The sequence below is a fragment of the Mytilus galloprovincialis genome, chromosome 7 (genome assembly GCF_965363235.1).
Source record: "Mytilus galloprovincialis chromosome 7, xbMytGall1.hap1.1, whole genome shotgun sequence".
In the NCBI taxonomy this organism is placed as follows: domain Eukaryota; kingdom Metazoa; phylum Mollusca; class Bivalvia; order Mytilida; family Mytilidae; genus Mytilus; species Mytilus galloprovincialis.
Window position 1 is genome coordinate 83,455,690 of NC_134844.1, and position 18,143 is coordinate 83,473,832.

The 18,143-nt window shown below is 31.4% G+C and overlaps 1 protein-coding gene across 1 annotated transcript; it reads right to left on the reverse strand.

The window, feature by feature from the left end:
- Positions 1-5,291: 5,291 nt before the first annotated feature.
- LOC143083839 (syntaxin-7-like) lies at positions 5,292-18,124 on the reverse strand. The gene is made up of 11 exons (XM_076260220.1): positions 18,021-18,124; positions 15,009-15,091; positions 14,146-14,208; positions 13,347-13,416; positions 12,377-12,464; positions 11,795-11,869; positions 11,469-11,540; positions 10,450-10,581; positions 9,574-9,646; positions 7,933-8,015; positions 5,292-5,927 (listed from the first exon to the last, which is right to left on the reverse strand). Exons 2-11 carry the CDS (start codon positions 15,079-15,081, stop codon positions 5,835-5,837), a joined length of 822 nt encoding a protein of 273 aa, XP_076116335.1. The 5' UTR covers positions 15,082-15,091; positions 18,021-18,124; the 3' UTR covers positions 5,292-5,834.
- Between the last annotated feature and the right edge of the window lie 19 nt (positions 18,125-18,143).

Sequence of the window (18,143 nt, forward strand, 5' to 3'; positions counted from 1 at the left end):
CAAAATAGGCTCCCAAAGGGAATTTTCTTGATTTGGTAAAATGCCAAAATTTGTATATATAAAGTGCCGTTTTGAATTATGCAAAATTATTTTTAGGAATATTTTTTTATATGATAAGAAACTTGAAATACAGTAGTTTAAGATAAATAAAGCATATTCCACTGTATTGTAAATATTATACTATATTATGTCAATTAAATTGGTCAGAATTGCAGTTTTTGTGTTTTTTCTCAGGAGGCCATTGTATGAAAAATAGGTAACACCGTTTCCATAGCAACCCATCATTTTGGTAATTTTTTTTTATTGAAAACATTAATGGTAATGTAGTGTGACTACACACAATAAGTTTAAAGAAATTTGAAAAGGTAGTGTGGCCAGCCAGTATTGACATTGTTTGATAATTACAGAGAATTGATATTTAAAATTATTGGCAATATTAATTATGTGGAAAACAAAAATGTCTGGAGTGGTGTAATTTTTATTCTACACCATTGTCCTATATTAGCTATATATAAAGTTGAATTCTTTGATTTGTCGTTTTTACCCCATGACGGCTGACAAATTGGACCTCCTTATTTTAGTATTAAAGATGTTCCCTATGATAGGATCTTTTTGATTTTAACACCAAATTAGAGTTTTTACCCCATTTTCACTGTCCACTGAAAATAGATAATGATATTGTGGCATCCATATACTATGGACAGTACATTCTTGCTTTTAAAGCCTTGATACACTCTTTTAAAGTCTATCATTTAGTATATAAAAATAAGGAGATGTGGTATGATTGATAATGAGACAACTATAATTAACAAAGTTCAAATAAAGCAAATTTAAGCAATTATAGACAACCCTATAGCCTTCAACAATTAGAAAAACCCATACCGTATAGTATGACAAAGCAGAAATTGTCCTATTTATGAAAGAATTTGACCCGATCTTACTGTAATATGGAGAGAAACTAGAGGCTCTCAAGAGCCTGTGTCGCTCACCTTGGTCTATGTGCATATTAACAATGGACACAGATAAATTCATGACAAAATGGTGTTTTGGTGATGGTAATGTGTTTGTAGATCTTTCTTTACTGAACATTCTTGTTGCTACAATTATCTCTATCTATAATGAACTTGGCCTAGTAATTACAGTGGAAAATATTTCCTAAAAATTTACAAAAATTAATGAAAATTGTTAACAATTGACTATAAAGGGCAATAACTCCTTAAGGGGTCAATTGACAATTTTGGTCATGTTGACTTATTTGTAGATCTTATTTTGCTGAACATTATTGCTGTTTACAGTTTATCTCTATCTATAATAATATTAAAGATAATAACCAAAATCTGCCAATTTTCCTTAAAATTACCAATTCAGGGCAGCAACCCAACAACAGGTTGTCCGATTTGTCTGAAAATTTCAAGGCAGATAGATCTTAACCTGATCAACAATTTTACCCTGTCAGATTTGCTCTGAATGCTTTGGTTTTAAAGATATAAGCCAAAATATACATTTTACCCCTGTGTTCTATTTTTAGCCATGGCGGCCATCTTGGTTTGATGGCCAGGTCATCGGACACATTTTTAAACTAAATACCCCAAGGATGAATGTGGCCAAGTTTGGTTAAATTTGGCCCAGTAGTTTCAGAGGAGAAGATTTTTGTAAAAGTTTACGAACGACGGACGCAGGACGACGGATGACGGATGACGGACGCCAAGTGATGAGAAAAGCTCACTTGACCTTTCAGGTCAGGTGAGCTAAAAAGTGAGACATATCTCTGTGACAAGAGTTTATGGAATTTGGTGCTGATTGCAGATCTTTAACAGTCTTCATTTTATTCACAACCTTTCTTGACTAGACTTGGAGCAGCTATTGCTTATCAGAACTTTGTGCATACACTGTTGAAGATAATAAATGTCTTTTTTGTCAAGCCTGTGACTTCTGTTGCAGAAAGCTTGACATAGAGAAAGTGATCAGCCAACAACAGCTTAAGCTAACTACTGAAAAGCTTTATATTTTAGATGGTGGAATACCATACTTGGTATATAGAGATGTCTTATGTAATGAAGTTTCTGTCTGTCATATGTCCACGGTCCTGACCTCATTTTCATGGTTCAGCAACTATATAAAAAAAGTGATTTTTTGCAACGTTTTTTAATCAGTCTGAGGTAAATTTTGACTGAGGGAACCGTATTCAGAAATGAGTGTAGATAATGGATCTGGAGAGAGAGGCTTATCTGTGACTTTATCTTTAACTTAATAACCTTAGATTAAAGGGGCACTAGCTGCCAAATTCATGTTCACTGATTTTAATCAAATTCTCATATTTTATTTATAACAATGTAAAACATTTATCCAAACTACTAAAAGTCTAAAATAAACAATTAACAGGGCACGGGCATGAAAAGATGTAGCTTCGTTTTGTGTGTAATTTAGTCAAAAGCCATCTAATTATTTATTGAGTTGACCTCTAAAATCATCTGATGACCATATAAGCAATGTAAACATAAAAAAATATAAATAGATTAAGTAAACTCGTGCTGATGGATTATTCTAGGTCTATTTAATTTCATATTATAGATGAAAAATAAATGTTTATCATGGTTTTTACCCGTATCAAAATGATAACTTATGGATGGAATCAGTTAATCAAATGATTTATCTTTGTTTCACTTTCAATGTTGACATTATTTTCCTTTAAAGAACTTTACACATACAATTCACGTGTTATTTATCTCAAGCTAAGGGGTTAAATTGAAGTTCACATGAATACGGATTCAATGAGGTTGAATTATTCACTTGCTAGTGAATTCATAATCAATGTTTTTTATCATATTTAGTTAAAAGTGAATTATTATTTCACTATTTGCATTTTACTAATGACTGAGCAAAAAAAATAATGCATTAGATTTTTTATACATCTCGTAGCTAGTGCCCCTTTAAGGCAAAGTTTGTTAAGGAGACCAAATTACCAAATATACAAACACATGACCAGATCACAACATCATTTCAAGTACAATGGAATCTACTATAAAAGTCATCTTGTCATTTCTATTTAGCAACAACTGTTATTGTCTTTTTTTCCTGATGTAGTAATACTTATGCATTTTAACACAATTCAAAAGTAACCCTCATTATATGTAAAAAGAAGATTGCTAATGAGATAACTCTTCACAAGAGACCAAATGACACAGAAATTATATAGGTCAACATACAGCCTTCAACAGTGAGCATACATAGCCCATACCACATATGGTCAGATTTAGTTAGTCCCAAAAGTACCTTCTATGCAGGTTTGAAGCCTGAATTCTGTTTAAAGGAGTAAAGTGATTAATTTGGGATAAAACAAGCATTCAGGCAGTATTGCATGGCAATACATACTCCCCTATTGGTTAAAAATTAATTGTATTGGAACAACATGCTAACTTGTCATGGTGTAAACTTTTAAAAAAAATATCAAAACAATATCTACAAGCATGACAAAAAAGTGTGGAAAACTGATTATTTGAAGGAATTTTCTAAGTCCAAGGACCATAACTCTGCACAAAATTATCAGACCAATACAAAATTCAAACTTGATCTGTAACTTGTTATGATAAAGCAATATCCCAAATGTCAAGTTAATATTTTAAAGCACGAAGAAATAAAGGGTAGAAAACTGATTTGCTGGACAGACAGACAGAGTTCAAACCTAGAGTCCCCTTTAACATGGTCGGTAGGGGACTAATAAAATAGTTGAAATCATTTACAATCAGTTTGAACACAATTAACACATCATTTGTCACTAGAGGAGCAGATACAAATAGTCCCTTTCAGGACCAGTGTCCCTACTGGATTTGCTAGATTGGTTTCCTAGACTTACATCCAAGGATACAGTTAGCAGCCTTTTATTTTTCTGGTTTTCAAATAAAATGTGGACATTGTACGACTTGCCAATTTTTTTCATTAACTATCCAAATTTGACATCCGTGAGGGTCTTTCACAGATTTCATGCATGAAATACTAACGAGGAGGATAAATAGATAGCTGATGATTTTTTTATAATCACACAAAGGTAGAACACTATACAGTAGAAATTCTTTTTGAGATAGAGCATGTGCGATTTTTTTTAATTTTGAATTTATTGTCCAAAAGAACTGCACTTCAAAATAACTGTTCTCTAGGGACACTTTAAATTCTCCTTTGCTATCTCTTTCTCACTTTAAATTTTTTTTTAGGGTGCTCACAGCAGGAAAATAAGTTTTTGATAAAAATAAACCTCTCTTAGCAGGAGAGTTTGTTAATTTGAAGAAAATAAACGAAAAAAACCATCATAGAAAGTAACAAACAAGAAAAATACAAATAAAAATTAAAGTATCATAAAACAATATTTTTATTAACAATAAAAACTTTGGCTTGTTCCATTTATATCTGTGTACTATTCAAAGAATGGATTTAGAGTAAAGCAAAATACTATATTACAAATGCCAACTTCAAGCCAAGAACAGCTCTTACAAAATATCTCACAACAGCTGATCAATTAACACTGCATATATAAAAGCACAGACTTATATATACATATATATACAAATAAATAAACATATAATCACAATTAATAAAATATAATGAAATGATTTGTTTAGTAAATATACAACATTATGCAAAAATATGATAATTGTAATATATTTAGGTTCTTAGAACATATTTCTTGTATCAAAAAAGAATATTGCAGTTGAAATTTTGTTTTTAATTACCCATTCAAAACAGATACATGCAATTTCCAACCAAAATTAAGACTATTTAAATGTTACAGGCATGTGACTTGTTAAATGCAAAGTTTAAACATTTTTCTTGTCATTTTCTGCAATTATATTTGAATTTGAATTTTTCATGTTATGTCTCTAACCAAAGCCCGGAAGGGAGACAATTTGACTTCTGGTCGTATGTGTCCAATCAGGGGAGGCTATTTTTAAATTTTAAAAGGTAATTTGGGTTTCAATAGAAAACAAATCTAGTAATCCCAAAAATAATATGAAATATATAAAAAAAATACAATTATATTGCACTAAAATCTAAACATAACATATTATAAAAATCAGCCTTACTACTATTGGACACCTTTGAAATTCATAAAGTAACTTTTTATCTTTTTTTGATGTTCAGCAATAAAACAGCATAAAATATTTTATAAAATAGATTGTCACATAATTTCCTACAGGATCATTACATCTCAACATTAACAATTATATCCTTCATTTATCATTAAAACTTATATGATTCTTTAAGTATACAATAATTGATAAAGATAATGATAAAAGTAGAAAACACATAGCGTATGAAGTAGAAAACTAAAGCAGCTTAAGATATAGAAAACACATGAAGCTTATGAGGTAGAAAACTAAAGCAGCTTATGGAATAGAAAACACATGAAGCTTATGGAGTAGAAAATGCACGCAGCTTATGGAATAGATAAAGCTTGTTGTTCGGTGTGAGCCAAGGCTCCGTGTTGAAGGCCGTACATTGACCTATAATGGTTTACCTTTTTTTTTTTTAAATTAATATTTGGATGGAGAGTTGTCCCATTGGCACTCACACCACATCTTCCTATATCTAGTATATGGAGTGGTAAACACATATAGTGTATGGAGTAGAAAACATATGAAGCTTATGCAGAAGCAAAAACATGTAGCTTATGAAGTCGAAAATACATGAAGTCTATGGAGTAGAAAACACATATAGTTTATAGAGTGGAAAACACATGTATCTTATGGATGTTATAATAATTACAGAACAATTATATGAATTGTTATAAATGTAGATGTATCTGATTTAGGAATGATAATTATGTTCAAGGAATGAAAACATTACTTGGTTGCTAAGATGATAATTAATGTTATAATGGCTGCTACTATAAGTAATATAATTAGTAAACAACACATCTTCTTTCTGGATTTCCTCTGAAAATAGAAAAAAAAGAATTAATATTAGGGTGGTAACATCAAAATTCACAAAACTAGGCTCATTGCACCAATGTGGTATTTTGTCACATCAAATTAAATGCACTTCCTTTGACAAACCAGATAGATAGATTGATTGATTGATTGAAGAATGTTTAACACTATTTCAGTCCATATTGACTATACCACTATGAAAAAAGAAAAAGTGTAAGTGAGTAACTTTTCTGTGTTATAATTGTTTTTTGAAAATAACTTGAAGGAGTGACTGCCATAACATTATGCATAACAATTGGATTTTTATTGGGAATATAAAAAGTCATAAACAGCAAAATCACCATTTTTTATCTGTAAAAAGACTAAACCCAAGAAAAGCTTGTTGTTCACTGATATGAACTATCTCTCCTTACCTGAAAGTCTGCAGCTTTCCCTAATTGAGATGTTCCTTGTTCTACTATGATATGAGTTATCTCCCCTTACCAGATAAATTACAGCTTTTCCTACCTGATGGTCTGAAGCTTTCCCTAATTGAGATGTTCCTTGTTCTTCTGATATGAGTTATCTCCCCTTACCAGATAGATTGCAGCTTTCCCTAACTGAGATGTTCCCTGTTCTAACACTGATATCAGTGATCTCCCCTTACATGAAAGTCTGCAGCATTCCCCAACTGATATGTTCCTTGTTTGACACTAATATGAGTGATCTCCCCTTACCTAATAGTCTGCAGCTTCCCCTAACTGAGATGTTCCCTGTTCTACACTGATATGAGTTATCTCCCCTTACCAGATAGATTGCAGCTTTCCCTAATTGAGATGTTCCCTGTTCTACACTGATATGAGTTATCTCCCCTTACATGAAAATCTGCAGCTTTCCCAAACTGATATGTTCCTTGTTTGACACTAATACGAGTGATCTCCCCTTACCTAATAGTCTGCAGCTTCCCCTAACTGAGATGTTCCCTGTTCTATGCTGATATGAGTTATCTCCCCTTACCAGATATATTGCAGCTTTCCCTGACTGAGATAGTCCTTGTTCTACTCTGATATGAGTTATCTCCCCTTACCAGATAGATTGCAGCTTTGCCTGAGATATTTCTTGTTCTATACTAATATGAGGTATCTCTCCTTACCTGATAGCCTGCAGCTTTCCCTAACTGAGATGTTCCCTGTTCTACACTGATATGAGTTATCTCCCCTTACATTAAAGTCTGCAGCTTTCCCCAACTGATATATACCTTGTTTGACACTAATATGAGTGATCTCCCCTTACCGAAAAGTCTGCAGCTTCTCCTAACTGAAATGTTCCCTGTTCTACACTGATATGAGTTATCTCCCCTTACCAGATATATTGCAGCTTTCCTTGACTGACATATTCCTTGTTCTACTCTGATATGAATTATCTCCCCTTACCAGATAGATTGTAGCTTTCCCTAACTGAGATGTTCCTTGTTCTACTCTGATATGAGTTATCTCCCCTTACCAGATAGATTGCAGCTTTCCCTAACTGAGATGTTCCTTGTTCTACTATGATATGAGTTATCTTCCCTTACCTGATAGTATGCATCTTTGCCTAACTGAGATGTTCCTTGTTCTACTATAATATAAAGCGCAAAGGTCAACAACTGTAGCCAACGTACACCCCATGGGGCGTACATTTATATTTTTATTTTTTATATTTTCAAACTAAGTATATAAAGACTTATAGACTTCTCGAAAAACATATTCTTTATGAAGTGCTCCTTTGAAGGAGAGATTTCATAATATAGATACAGATACATATATGAGTTATCTCTCCTTACTAGATAGCCTGCAGCTTTGCCTAACTGAGATATTTCTTGCGCTACACTAATATGAGTTATCTCCCCTTACCCGATAGCCTACAGCTTTGCCTAACTGAGATATTTCTTGTTCTACACTAATATGAGTTATCTCACCTTACCTGATAGCCTGCAGCTTTGCCTAACTGAGATATTTCTTGTTCTACACTAATATGAGTTATCTCCCCTTACCTGATAGTCTGCAGCTTTCCCTAACTGAGATGTTCCTTGTTCTACATTACTATAAGCTTGTTCAACATTTGCCTCTATAGAATCTGTAATAGAGTTTAACAGTTTTATTCCAAACCCTCTGGCTCTAGGCATTTTTCCAACATTTTATCTGTGACAGTGTTAACAATTATTTTTAATTGTCTTACAAACATAACAAATTTAATATTGTAGTTAATCTTGGACCTGTTTTTCAGCTTTTCACATGCTCAATTCACAATTATGTCCATATCTTTAGTTTGTTATGAATGTAATTTTTTTAGTGTTGTCAATGGTTAATACGTTAACAGGTTAACAGTCGGAAGGACCTAATATCAAATACCAAAAACTCTACACGATTAACCAACTTTATACAATTTTAATATATTTGATAGAAATGTGTATTGAAATCTTTAAATAATTTTGTTCTATTTAAAAATTATCGTTGTGGTAATTGATTTGACCGATTAATTGTCCAGTATATTTATTGTTGATAAAAAAAAAAAATAACAAAAAAATTTGGTAATTTTTCTATTTGTTAAGGGGCATTTCTCTTAAACAGTAAAAGTGAGGCCACCAAAATTCAAACTTGATCCATGTTTTGTGATAATAAGCATTGTGTATAAGTTTCATAACATTTGGTTGAGGCAATGCTAAATCAAGAGAACTGAAAACAAAAAAAATCTAAATTTTTCAATTTGTAAAGGGGTATAACTCTAGATTGGTAACAGAGACACTGTCCAAATTCAAACTTATCTGTGTTATGTGGTAGTTAGCATTGTGTATAAGTTTCATTATATTTGGTTGAGTAAAACTTAAATTAGAGAATGGAAACCAACTATTGGATGTACGTAGAGACGGACAAGGGTAAAACTTTATGCCCCCTAAGCTACGGCCGGGGCATAAAAAAATAATTAGAACCAAGACAACTTGTCAGGTTGGGCAGAGATTTTAAGCTAAGATAATTAGTACACATGTTTTTTTAAACAGTAACTTTAAATCAGTAATCTGATTATATTTTACTATTTACTTCTTTATTAACTTTTGATCTAATATTGCGTAGACCTATATCTAAATGTGCAAACTCCATTATGCAAGGCTTTGTCATACTTTAAATGAAATGCCAACTAAAAAACTTGTGAAATGCAAATCAATGTGAATGTTATTAATGTATATTTGATGATACAAGTTGAAACGCCCCTAACCATTTTCTGAAACATCAAGAGAAAATTGGAGAATCATCATTTTAGACATATTCAATTCAACAAGATATAGGAGATGTTTTGTTTTTCAATCTGAAGTTATTACAAACGCCATAGTAAATAATGTGTATTGGATTATTAAAAGTCAAACTTTGTCAGGAATACTCACAGAAAAGCCTTATAATGCCAAAGGACAAACTTCAATTCATAGTATTATAAAACTATAGGGTACTATAGACATGATAGATAAGGCCTTCAAACATCAACTTAAACTACCGGTTAACTGATTAATGGGTTGAACGATTATCTGATAACTGATTAGGGAAAAATGTACAATTTTGACAACACTAATTTTTGTTTAATGTAGGTTTTGAAATTTTGAAATGACAAAAAACATGCAAAATATAAATTCTATTATGAATACCTATTTGTCCCCCTTGCTCATGAATTAATGCTCCTAGGTCTCTGAATATTTCATTCACATCAAGAATGTCTCCCTGAAATAATAAAAGTTGAAGTTAGCAAAGACGACACATGCATAATTAAAAGACAATAATACTAAACCAAAATGAGGTTAGACTAAAAAAAATTCATTGATTAAGATTAAAAGAGGGACGAAAGATACCATAGGGACAGTCAAAGTCATAAATTGAAAATAAACTGACAACGCCATGGCTAAAAATGAAAAGGACAAACAGACAAACAATAGTACACATGACACATCATAGAAAACTAAAGAATAAGCAACATGAACCCCACCAAATACTGGGGGTGATCTCAGGTGCTCGGGAAGGGTAGGCAGATCCTGCTCCACAAGTGGCACTCATCGTGTTGCTCATGTTATAACAAATCCAGTAAATAGTCTAATTCAGTAGGTCACATTCATGATAGGGAAGGGGATTGTAGTTGCGACGTAAGGAACATATCTGATATCATCTGTGAAACAGTTATTTCATAACGGTCAACCAACACCTCTGAAGGTATTCCCTCCAAAATTTGTGGTACAAGTCTAAGGAACATCTTCTTTCAATCGCCTTACAAATCTTAATTATAGAATAACAAATTGAAGCATTTAAATATCGTAAAATATTCAACTTGACACAGAAAACACATTCATTCATGAATGCATAGTTAATTATCAGTAATTTTTGGTCACAAGTGGAATATATTTGTTATATGACATCATATGAGTACAATTATGGCGTTTATTTCACATGTGAAATTATCAATTTTTATAATTTATTTCATTGCGAAATTACAGTAATTCAATGCAACCTTTGTAATAATTTGGGATACTTACTTCTAATTGTCGAATTCTTTCTTCCCTATCCTGTATTAATGCTAGATCATCTTCTATCACTTGTTCCTGAGCCTGCATCTCCTCTCTCCGTCTTTCTTGTTCAACAAATGGAGATTTATCATCATCTTCATCCTATAATACATCATGTATCATAAAAATATATCAGATAAAATAAAAATATATCAGATAAAATAAAAATATATCAGATATCATAAAAATATATCAGATATCATAAAAATATATCACTCAACAAATTACCTCAATAAAACAATTTATATTTTATCCCTTGATCTAGGATTCAAAGCAGTTGCAATAGAGAAAGGGGTGGGGCATAAAGGGTGAACAGTCCCTCCTTTGATTTGAAAACAAAGAATGTGTCCAAAGTACACAGATGCTCCACTTACACTATTATTTGCTGTGTGTAGCGGACCGTGATATTGGGGTCAAAACTCTAATTTGGCATTTAAATTAGAAAGATCATATCACAGGGAACATGTATACTAAGTTTCAAGTTGATTGGACTTCAACTTCATAAAAAACTACCTTGACCAAAAACTTTAACCATAAATTTGCACTAACTATCATTTTCTATGTTCAGTGAACCATGAAATTGGGGTCAAAACACTAATTTGGCATTAAAAATAGAAAGATCATATCATAGGGCACATGTGTACTGAGTTTCAAGTTGATTGGACTTTAACTTCATCAAAAACTACCTTGACCAAAAACAAAGTGGGACGAATGGACAGAAGGACAGACGGACGGAAGGACAAATGAATGAATGGATGCACAGACCAGAAAATAAAATGCCCCTGGCCTCTACTATCGTAGGTGGGGCATAAAAACATATTTTTTTTACATATTAATAAAAAAAAGTGTGTGTATGCATTCAGTTTTAATGAATAATACCCTCTTTCAAAGCATCCGGCATCCATCCCTGGTAAGTGAAACTTTTTATTACGGTATGTCCCCTTAATATATATAAAATGTTAGGGTCCTTAAAATGAAACAAGACTTACCAACCATCCGGCTGAAGATTTTGGTTTCTTTTCACTTAATTTTGTTGTCTGTTTAACTTTTTCAGCTGCTTTCTGAAATATTAAAACAAAACCTTTTTGATATATTAAAACAAAAACAATGTTTAAAATAAGAATCACAGGATTAACCAATATGACATCATTTCCAGTGGCTGTCTTAATTCAAAGTCCTTCATCCTAGTCAGCAGATCTAATTGTTAATTTGTTGCCATCCTGAAAACGTAACAAATATTTGAGTCATATATCTGTCACTGGACATTCAAAACTAACAACAATCAAACAATCTATCCTTAGTGAAAATAACTTACCTTTTGCAATGATGAAAATCTCTGTACTGAATCTTGAAAATCACTTTTTAATCTGTCTATCTGTAATTTCTGTGACTATAAAATCAAAGGAGTCAAAAGTTAACAAAATGCATTAAATTTTACCATAATTCTTATTTATATCCTATGTTGGTCATTGCTAGTAGATAGTTAACAATTTATATTGGCATTTGATGTTGTACTGCATGTGTATTCTATTTAAACAAAGCTATTTTCTGCTCTTTGGTCAGGTTATCTTTATTGTCTCTCTGACACATTCTCTATTTCCATTCTCATTTTAAAATGGATCATAATGTTGTTTTCAAACACAATAAAATGTTAGAATGAGGTCAATCCTGAACTTTTAAACAACCACAAAATTAAAATTTTTTGATAGCCCATCTACTTCTGGTTCCCTTGTCAGTTTGGGTGTCAATCTTACTGTTCATTATTTACATGCGAAAGAGACTTTACTTTTCCCTAATGAGTTTACACCACTTTTTGAGATAATCTCTTTTCTTCCAATCATAATTTGAACTCATTGCTCTGTTTGTAAATCTAATATTGAATGAAACAATTGCTTACTCTATCAAGACCTTTAATGCCAGCCACTTTTTTCATTAATTTTGTTGTGTCGACTACAATTCTGTTTGTACTCTGTGAAGTGTCATGGCTAGATAAAAAAAGAATATATTAACAGTCAAATATCAAATTGTATAAGGAAAAAGAATGATCATTTTCAGCACATGCATGCCTAATATTTATTTAGTAAATTTAATAACCATCCATATAATTTCAAAGGAAAATAATAAATATTTTAAACCAGTGAGATATTTGAAACTTTATAAGTCTCAGACTATGTTGAATATTCTGCTACATGTATTATCAACCTTATTTAATTAAATGTATATACAAAGTCTGTTTATAAAAATTTGTAATTCACCATGAATCTAACAAATAACAATGAATCCACAGTATGTTAAGGATGTTTGCTCCTCTACTTTTTGAATTTTTGCCACATTTTCGGAATCCTCTGGTTTTATCCATGTATTAACATTTAAAAAAATTGCCCACTAACCCCTATTTTTCTTTTCATATTTTTATTACATATGATTTGAAAAGCCATATTTCAAAATCTTATGAAATCCTTGTTATTTTTTCATAGATTTTTAAACAAAAAAGGTGCCAATGTTAAGTGAAAGAAAAAACCAGCACACAGACTCTCCATTTTTTTCTGCTTTTTTTGTTTCTTTATTTATATACTTTCAATTTATAACAGTCTTTTAAAAAGCTTGTTATTTTTAAACAGAGTAGCGAACATCCTTAACAAATTATCCTCCCATCTCAAAGAATATATGTATTCTGGATTCATTGTTGTTTGTTGGATACAAACTTTTGTGGATTTTGTGAATAACTAGAAACCACGAATTTCAATGTTCGACGAAATAAAAATTTCTCATAGTTTTTTTATGCCTACTTGGCAAAAAATTCAAGTGAACATGAAAATACAGTAGTTCCTCAATCCACAAAAATAACAGAATCCAAATTAACTTACATTCTATCTCTAATCTGAGGACTATCCCTCTCTGTATTTATAATTTTCATTGCACGATCCAATGCATTTGCTACAAGTAAAAAAATAGCTCCTTCATCAGAACACAGCACAAATTACATAAAATTAGACCAAAATACATACTGAATTGGGGATCAATATGAGTTCCTTAATACTATAACAAATACTGGTAAACAAAAAGTTTTTAAATTCACTGTTTCTATAAATTATTGATTGAAACTTTATTTGTAAGCATAAAACACTAACCACATTGGCAATTGTGACTGCTGCTTTAAAATGCTGTAGTATGGTTTTAAATTACATCATACAAGGTTACAAGGAAGTAATTATTTACATAGGCGACAATGGTAGCCTTTTTTGGTCCTGCGTTTTCACTATCAAAGATCCATTGAAAAAATTTTCTAATTCTGAATTATCAACACCTTTGGGTGTAATTGAAATGGTCAAACACATATTGTGCCGCAGCTTTTTTGATAGAAAAATGGCATTTTTTAAGGGTACTCAACGGTTCCGGAATTTTCAAAATATTATGAATGAAGAACACCCCTTGCTTAATTTGGCAGAGAAAATGTTGCTTGTCACAGAGAATTTTCTCTAAATTTCTCGCTATTTCTACACCAATAGCCAACACCCATTTCACACTATTTCAATTTGTATTTCTAATTACCAGGGCAGCAGAAAATAAATTTACTTCTACCAATTATCTTGGATGTAAAATCTAGGTGGCACCAGTCATCTTTATTTACTTCCTTTTAACCAACAATGTATATATCATACTAACCTCCATTATTTATTGTACTGATGTTTCCGCTAATCTCTCTACACAGGTCACTAAATCTTCCATCTATAACAGATCAAATATGTGTAAATTATCCACATCTATATAATTTGCAAATACAATGTATAATTTTTTACAAATATAAAACATAATGTAAAATAAGAAAATCTTCTTTGATCTATAAAATTGAAGTTACAACTGTCCAGTCAATCCTCATACAAGTAAGGATATTCTATTTTAACTGGATTATAAACAGACATACACATGCAAAATTGTGAATTAAATTGATACATGTACAATTGTACATGTACATGTATATGAGGACAACATATGAAACTATTGTCTTGTCTACTTGATGTATTACATCATATTTTTCACTATAAATGTAAAACTCTCTGCATTAAAAATTCTTCTGCACTCATTTCTATTATAAATTATAACCATTTTCACATGTTTTGGAAAAGAAAAAGAGGATAATTCATAATGGAAATATTGACTCAAATTTTAAGGAGAAAAGTATAGCAATTTACTGGCCTTAGTGTTTGAATGTTCATCAGTACATCATTTTCCAGCATGTTATGCATGTAAAAGTTTAATTCACAAAAGAAATTTTTGATGTCAATGGCCGTTGTATATTTTTTAATTTTTCTAATTTTTCTGCTCAATCATAGAAATAAAAGTTTTACAGATGCATGTTTCAAAGAAACCTTTTACTAATAAGGAGACCTTTACATGATGCCCAGGTTTCAACAAGGAGAAAACAACTGATGTACAATGGAGATCAATGCATTTGGTTGTTGTCTAACAGACAGCAACCATCCTAAGACAACAAGACAAGAACATGAACACAAATTATGACAACTTACCTTGCTTTCCATCTTTATATGGTGCATAGCCTGGATCATCTCGATATTCTCTTGTAGCTCCATAGTTAGACATGATGTTTTATCTATAAAATAAAGTTAATTCATAATTCTATACATGTAATTGAATCAAACGAGAGATCCCCATAAAATGTTAATATGTGTCTGATTGAGAAAACATACACAAAACAATGTTTCCTACAAAAATAAATAAATATACAATGTATGATGAGGTTGATAAAAAAAAAAACGTGTGTTTATGTCACTTGTTGGCTTATTTCAGGTGACAGTAGAAAACTTGAATCAACTATCTGGATGACCATTATGTAATATCAGTTTCACACATGCGACCTACATGTTCCAAATTCAAATTCATATAACGCAAATACCGTAACCGCAATCCTGTCCTCTTTTCTCAAATGTTATCTACTGAATTAGACTTATCTCCCAGTTTGTACTTATATGAGCATCAAGATGGAGCCCCATTAGAAGTGGTATTTGCTTACCCTTCCCAAGCACCCATGTTTTTTAAGGGGTTAACGTTTATATCGCTTAGTCGATAGTTTTTTTTGTTGTGTTTTTTAATTTTTTATACTTTGTTTTTCTTTTAGTCTTTGCTTGTTTTTTACCATGACATTGACAGTTTTGTTTTTTTACTTTTGAGTTTAAATGTCCCTTTGGCATGTTTGGCACGTTTGGTTTCTTTTGTCTTTTTTTCTGACAAAATAAAATTGCAACTTTTATATTGACCAGGATCAAATGGTCCTCAGGTTAAGTGACAGGCTAATGTGGTATACATGTAAGCACCTAATTTTCAAATCTGTACAATACATCGCAAATCGCCAAATAGAGATTTATAATTCACACATGTGTTAAATGACATTCATGAATGAGTTTTACAAACATTTGTTTCTTTATAAAAAAATCATGTGGTATATTTTGTATTTAAATAAACAATAGACAATAGACAATAGACCATTAAAATGCATGGTTATGGCATACAGTATTAAGACAATAAACTGACAATAGTTAAATTGATTATAAATTTTATATTAGAGTGACAGTGGTATTCATAGCGAAGAAAAAAAAGACTACAAATATGTGTGTATCGACAGTTAACACATAATTAATGTTCATGAAAAAAAAAAGAAAACAAACAAAAATTAGGTTGCATATTAAAAGAAACACAAGTTATACAGATGTAAAATACAATTGACATCTTTTCAGGAGAAAATCTTACAAATAATATTGACCATAAGGCCACACCAATTTGATTCCTTGTTCGACGGACCCGCCCGCACCTATTTATTTCAAAACAGAATTTTTTAATTTTTTTTATATTCCCGCTTCCCGCATCCGGAAATGTAATCATGTCCATTTCCCGCACCGTTTTTTTTGTAAACATTATAAAAAGATATCAACATTTGTTTTTAAAATCACAGTCTAACCTGTATATAACGATTTTAAACATAAAAGCACCCCAGCACACTTTGTAAATATCTGTGAGAATATTTGTTTCAGCACAAAGAACTTGCGAAGGATTTGCCTTCAACTGCAATTATATTGTATGCTGGCGAAACAAAACTATCCATAGCCGTTGCATGTTTATGCACCTGTCTTGATTGATTCAGGGGCCTGTCGTTCAGCAGTTATCGTTTGTTGATGTTGTTCATTGGTATTTTCCCGTTTGGATATATAAATTAGATTGTTGGTTTTCCTGTTCGAATTGTGTACGCTAATAATTTTGGGGTCCTTTATAGCTTGCTGTTTGGTCTGTATCAAAGCCCTGTGTAAAAGGCCGTACTTTGACCTGTGTTTGTTATTATCAGGTTGAGAGCAACCCTCCCTCAGACAAGGGGTAATTTTACTGATATAGAAAAGAAAATAGAAATACCAAGGATTTGTATAGTTCTTTTATACAAAACCTTTGAAAACTTAAAAAGAGGAGAGTTACATCATATTTTAAACAACTTTTTTCAAAAGAGGGGTCCACTTATTTATGTATTTTGAATAATATTAAACTGTTAAAGTAAATGTGTTAATTTAACATGGTTAAAGTCCAGGAATATTACAAAATTCTTTGACATGTTTTGACCATTTAATACCAGATAGATATATAGTTCTTTGAGAAAATATGAGCCCTTTTGTACAAACAAATATGTTATAACTTATATTGATCCCTCATAAAACATGTAAAAGGGATATTTATAACATTAAGGGGTTGCCCCCAAACTGATTATGACTTGGATTGAGAATTGTCTCATTGTCAGTCACACATACATAGACCAGATTTGATTATTTCTTGGTGAACAGGGAAAAAATACTTCAGAAATTAAAGAAATGTCAAAGTACAAGTGATAAATCAAGTTTTAATATAGTCAAAACCTACTATTTTATGTTACAAAAAAAAATTATAATTGCTCGCCTTTACTTTTCAAGCTTCGCCTCAAAAATTTGCAAATTAAATATTTTTTTATTAAAATTTTCAAATCGCTCACTCGCCCCAAATTTTGGAGTCCAAAAATCCTTAGCACAAGAAATTAAATTGGTGTGGCCTGTAAGTACAAATAATTATGACATCGTGCATGTCGTGCAAGGCTATTTAAAATTTTCTCTGGGATGCCTTTTTTTTTTAAAATAGCCTTGTAAGACGTCATAATTATTTGGACTACATTTTTTTGGTAAGTTACTTTAATAAATAATAAGAGATAGCTGCAGAACTGTAGCTCTTAGCCTAGGTCCTTATGATATTTTTTTACTATTAGTGGATTGTTAATAAATATCATAAGAACCGGAGAGCTACGGTTCCGCAGCTATGTTAGAGTGTAATCACCTAAAAGAATTGGCAGCTATTTAAAAAGAGATGGGATATAAATATGAAGATAATTTTGGGTAATGATTATCATGACTATATGTTGTGAATCATCTCAAATAATAACAATACCATTGATGCGTAAGAAAATAAAACAGATGTTTAACATTATTAACATGTGTCAAATATCAGTATAAGATTACCGGGAAATATATACTTCTTCCTGAAAATCGTCTCCCAAAATCTGAGTAACTATTTTTTTGTTATCACATGACATATGGGTAGAGTTATGTCCCATGTGAAAAATACTGAACTGCAAATCACGC

What these genes read in the sequence shown, in the direction of transcription:
- LOC143083839 (XM_076260220.1), bottom strand. Translation starts at nt 15,081, where the DNA reads ATGTCTAACTATGGAGCTACAAGAGAATATCGAGATGATCCAGGCTAT. An exon ending in AATCTTCAGCCGGATGGTTG is followed by an intron (nt 10,582 to 11,468) that starts GTAAGTCTTGTT and finishes GATGTATTATAG; the next exon opens with GATGAAGATGATGATAAATC. An exon ending in TGAGCAAGGGGGACAAATAG is followed by an intron (nt 8,016 to 9,573) that starts GTATTCATAATA and finishes ACTCTATTACAG; the next exon opens with ATTCTATAGAGGCAAATGTT.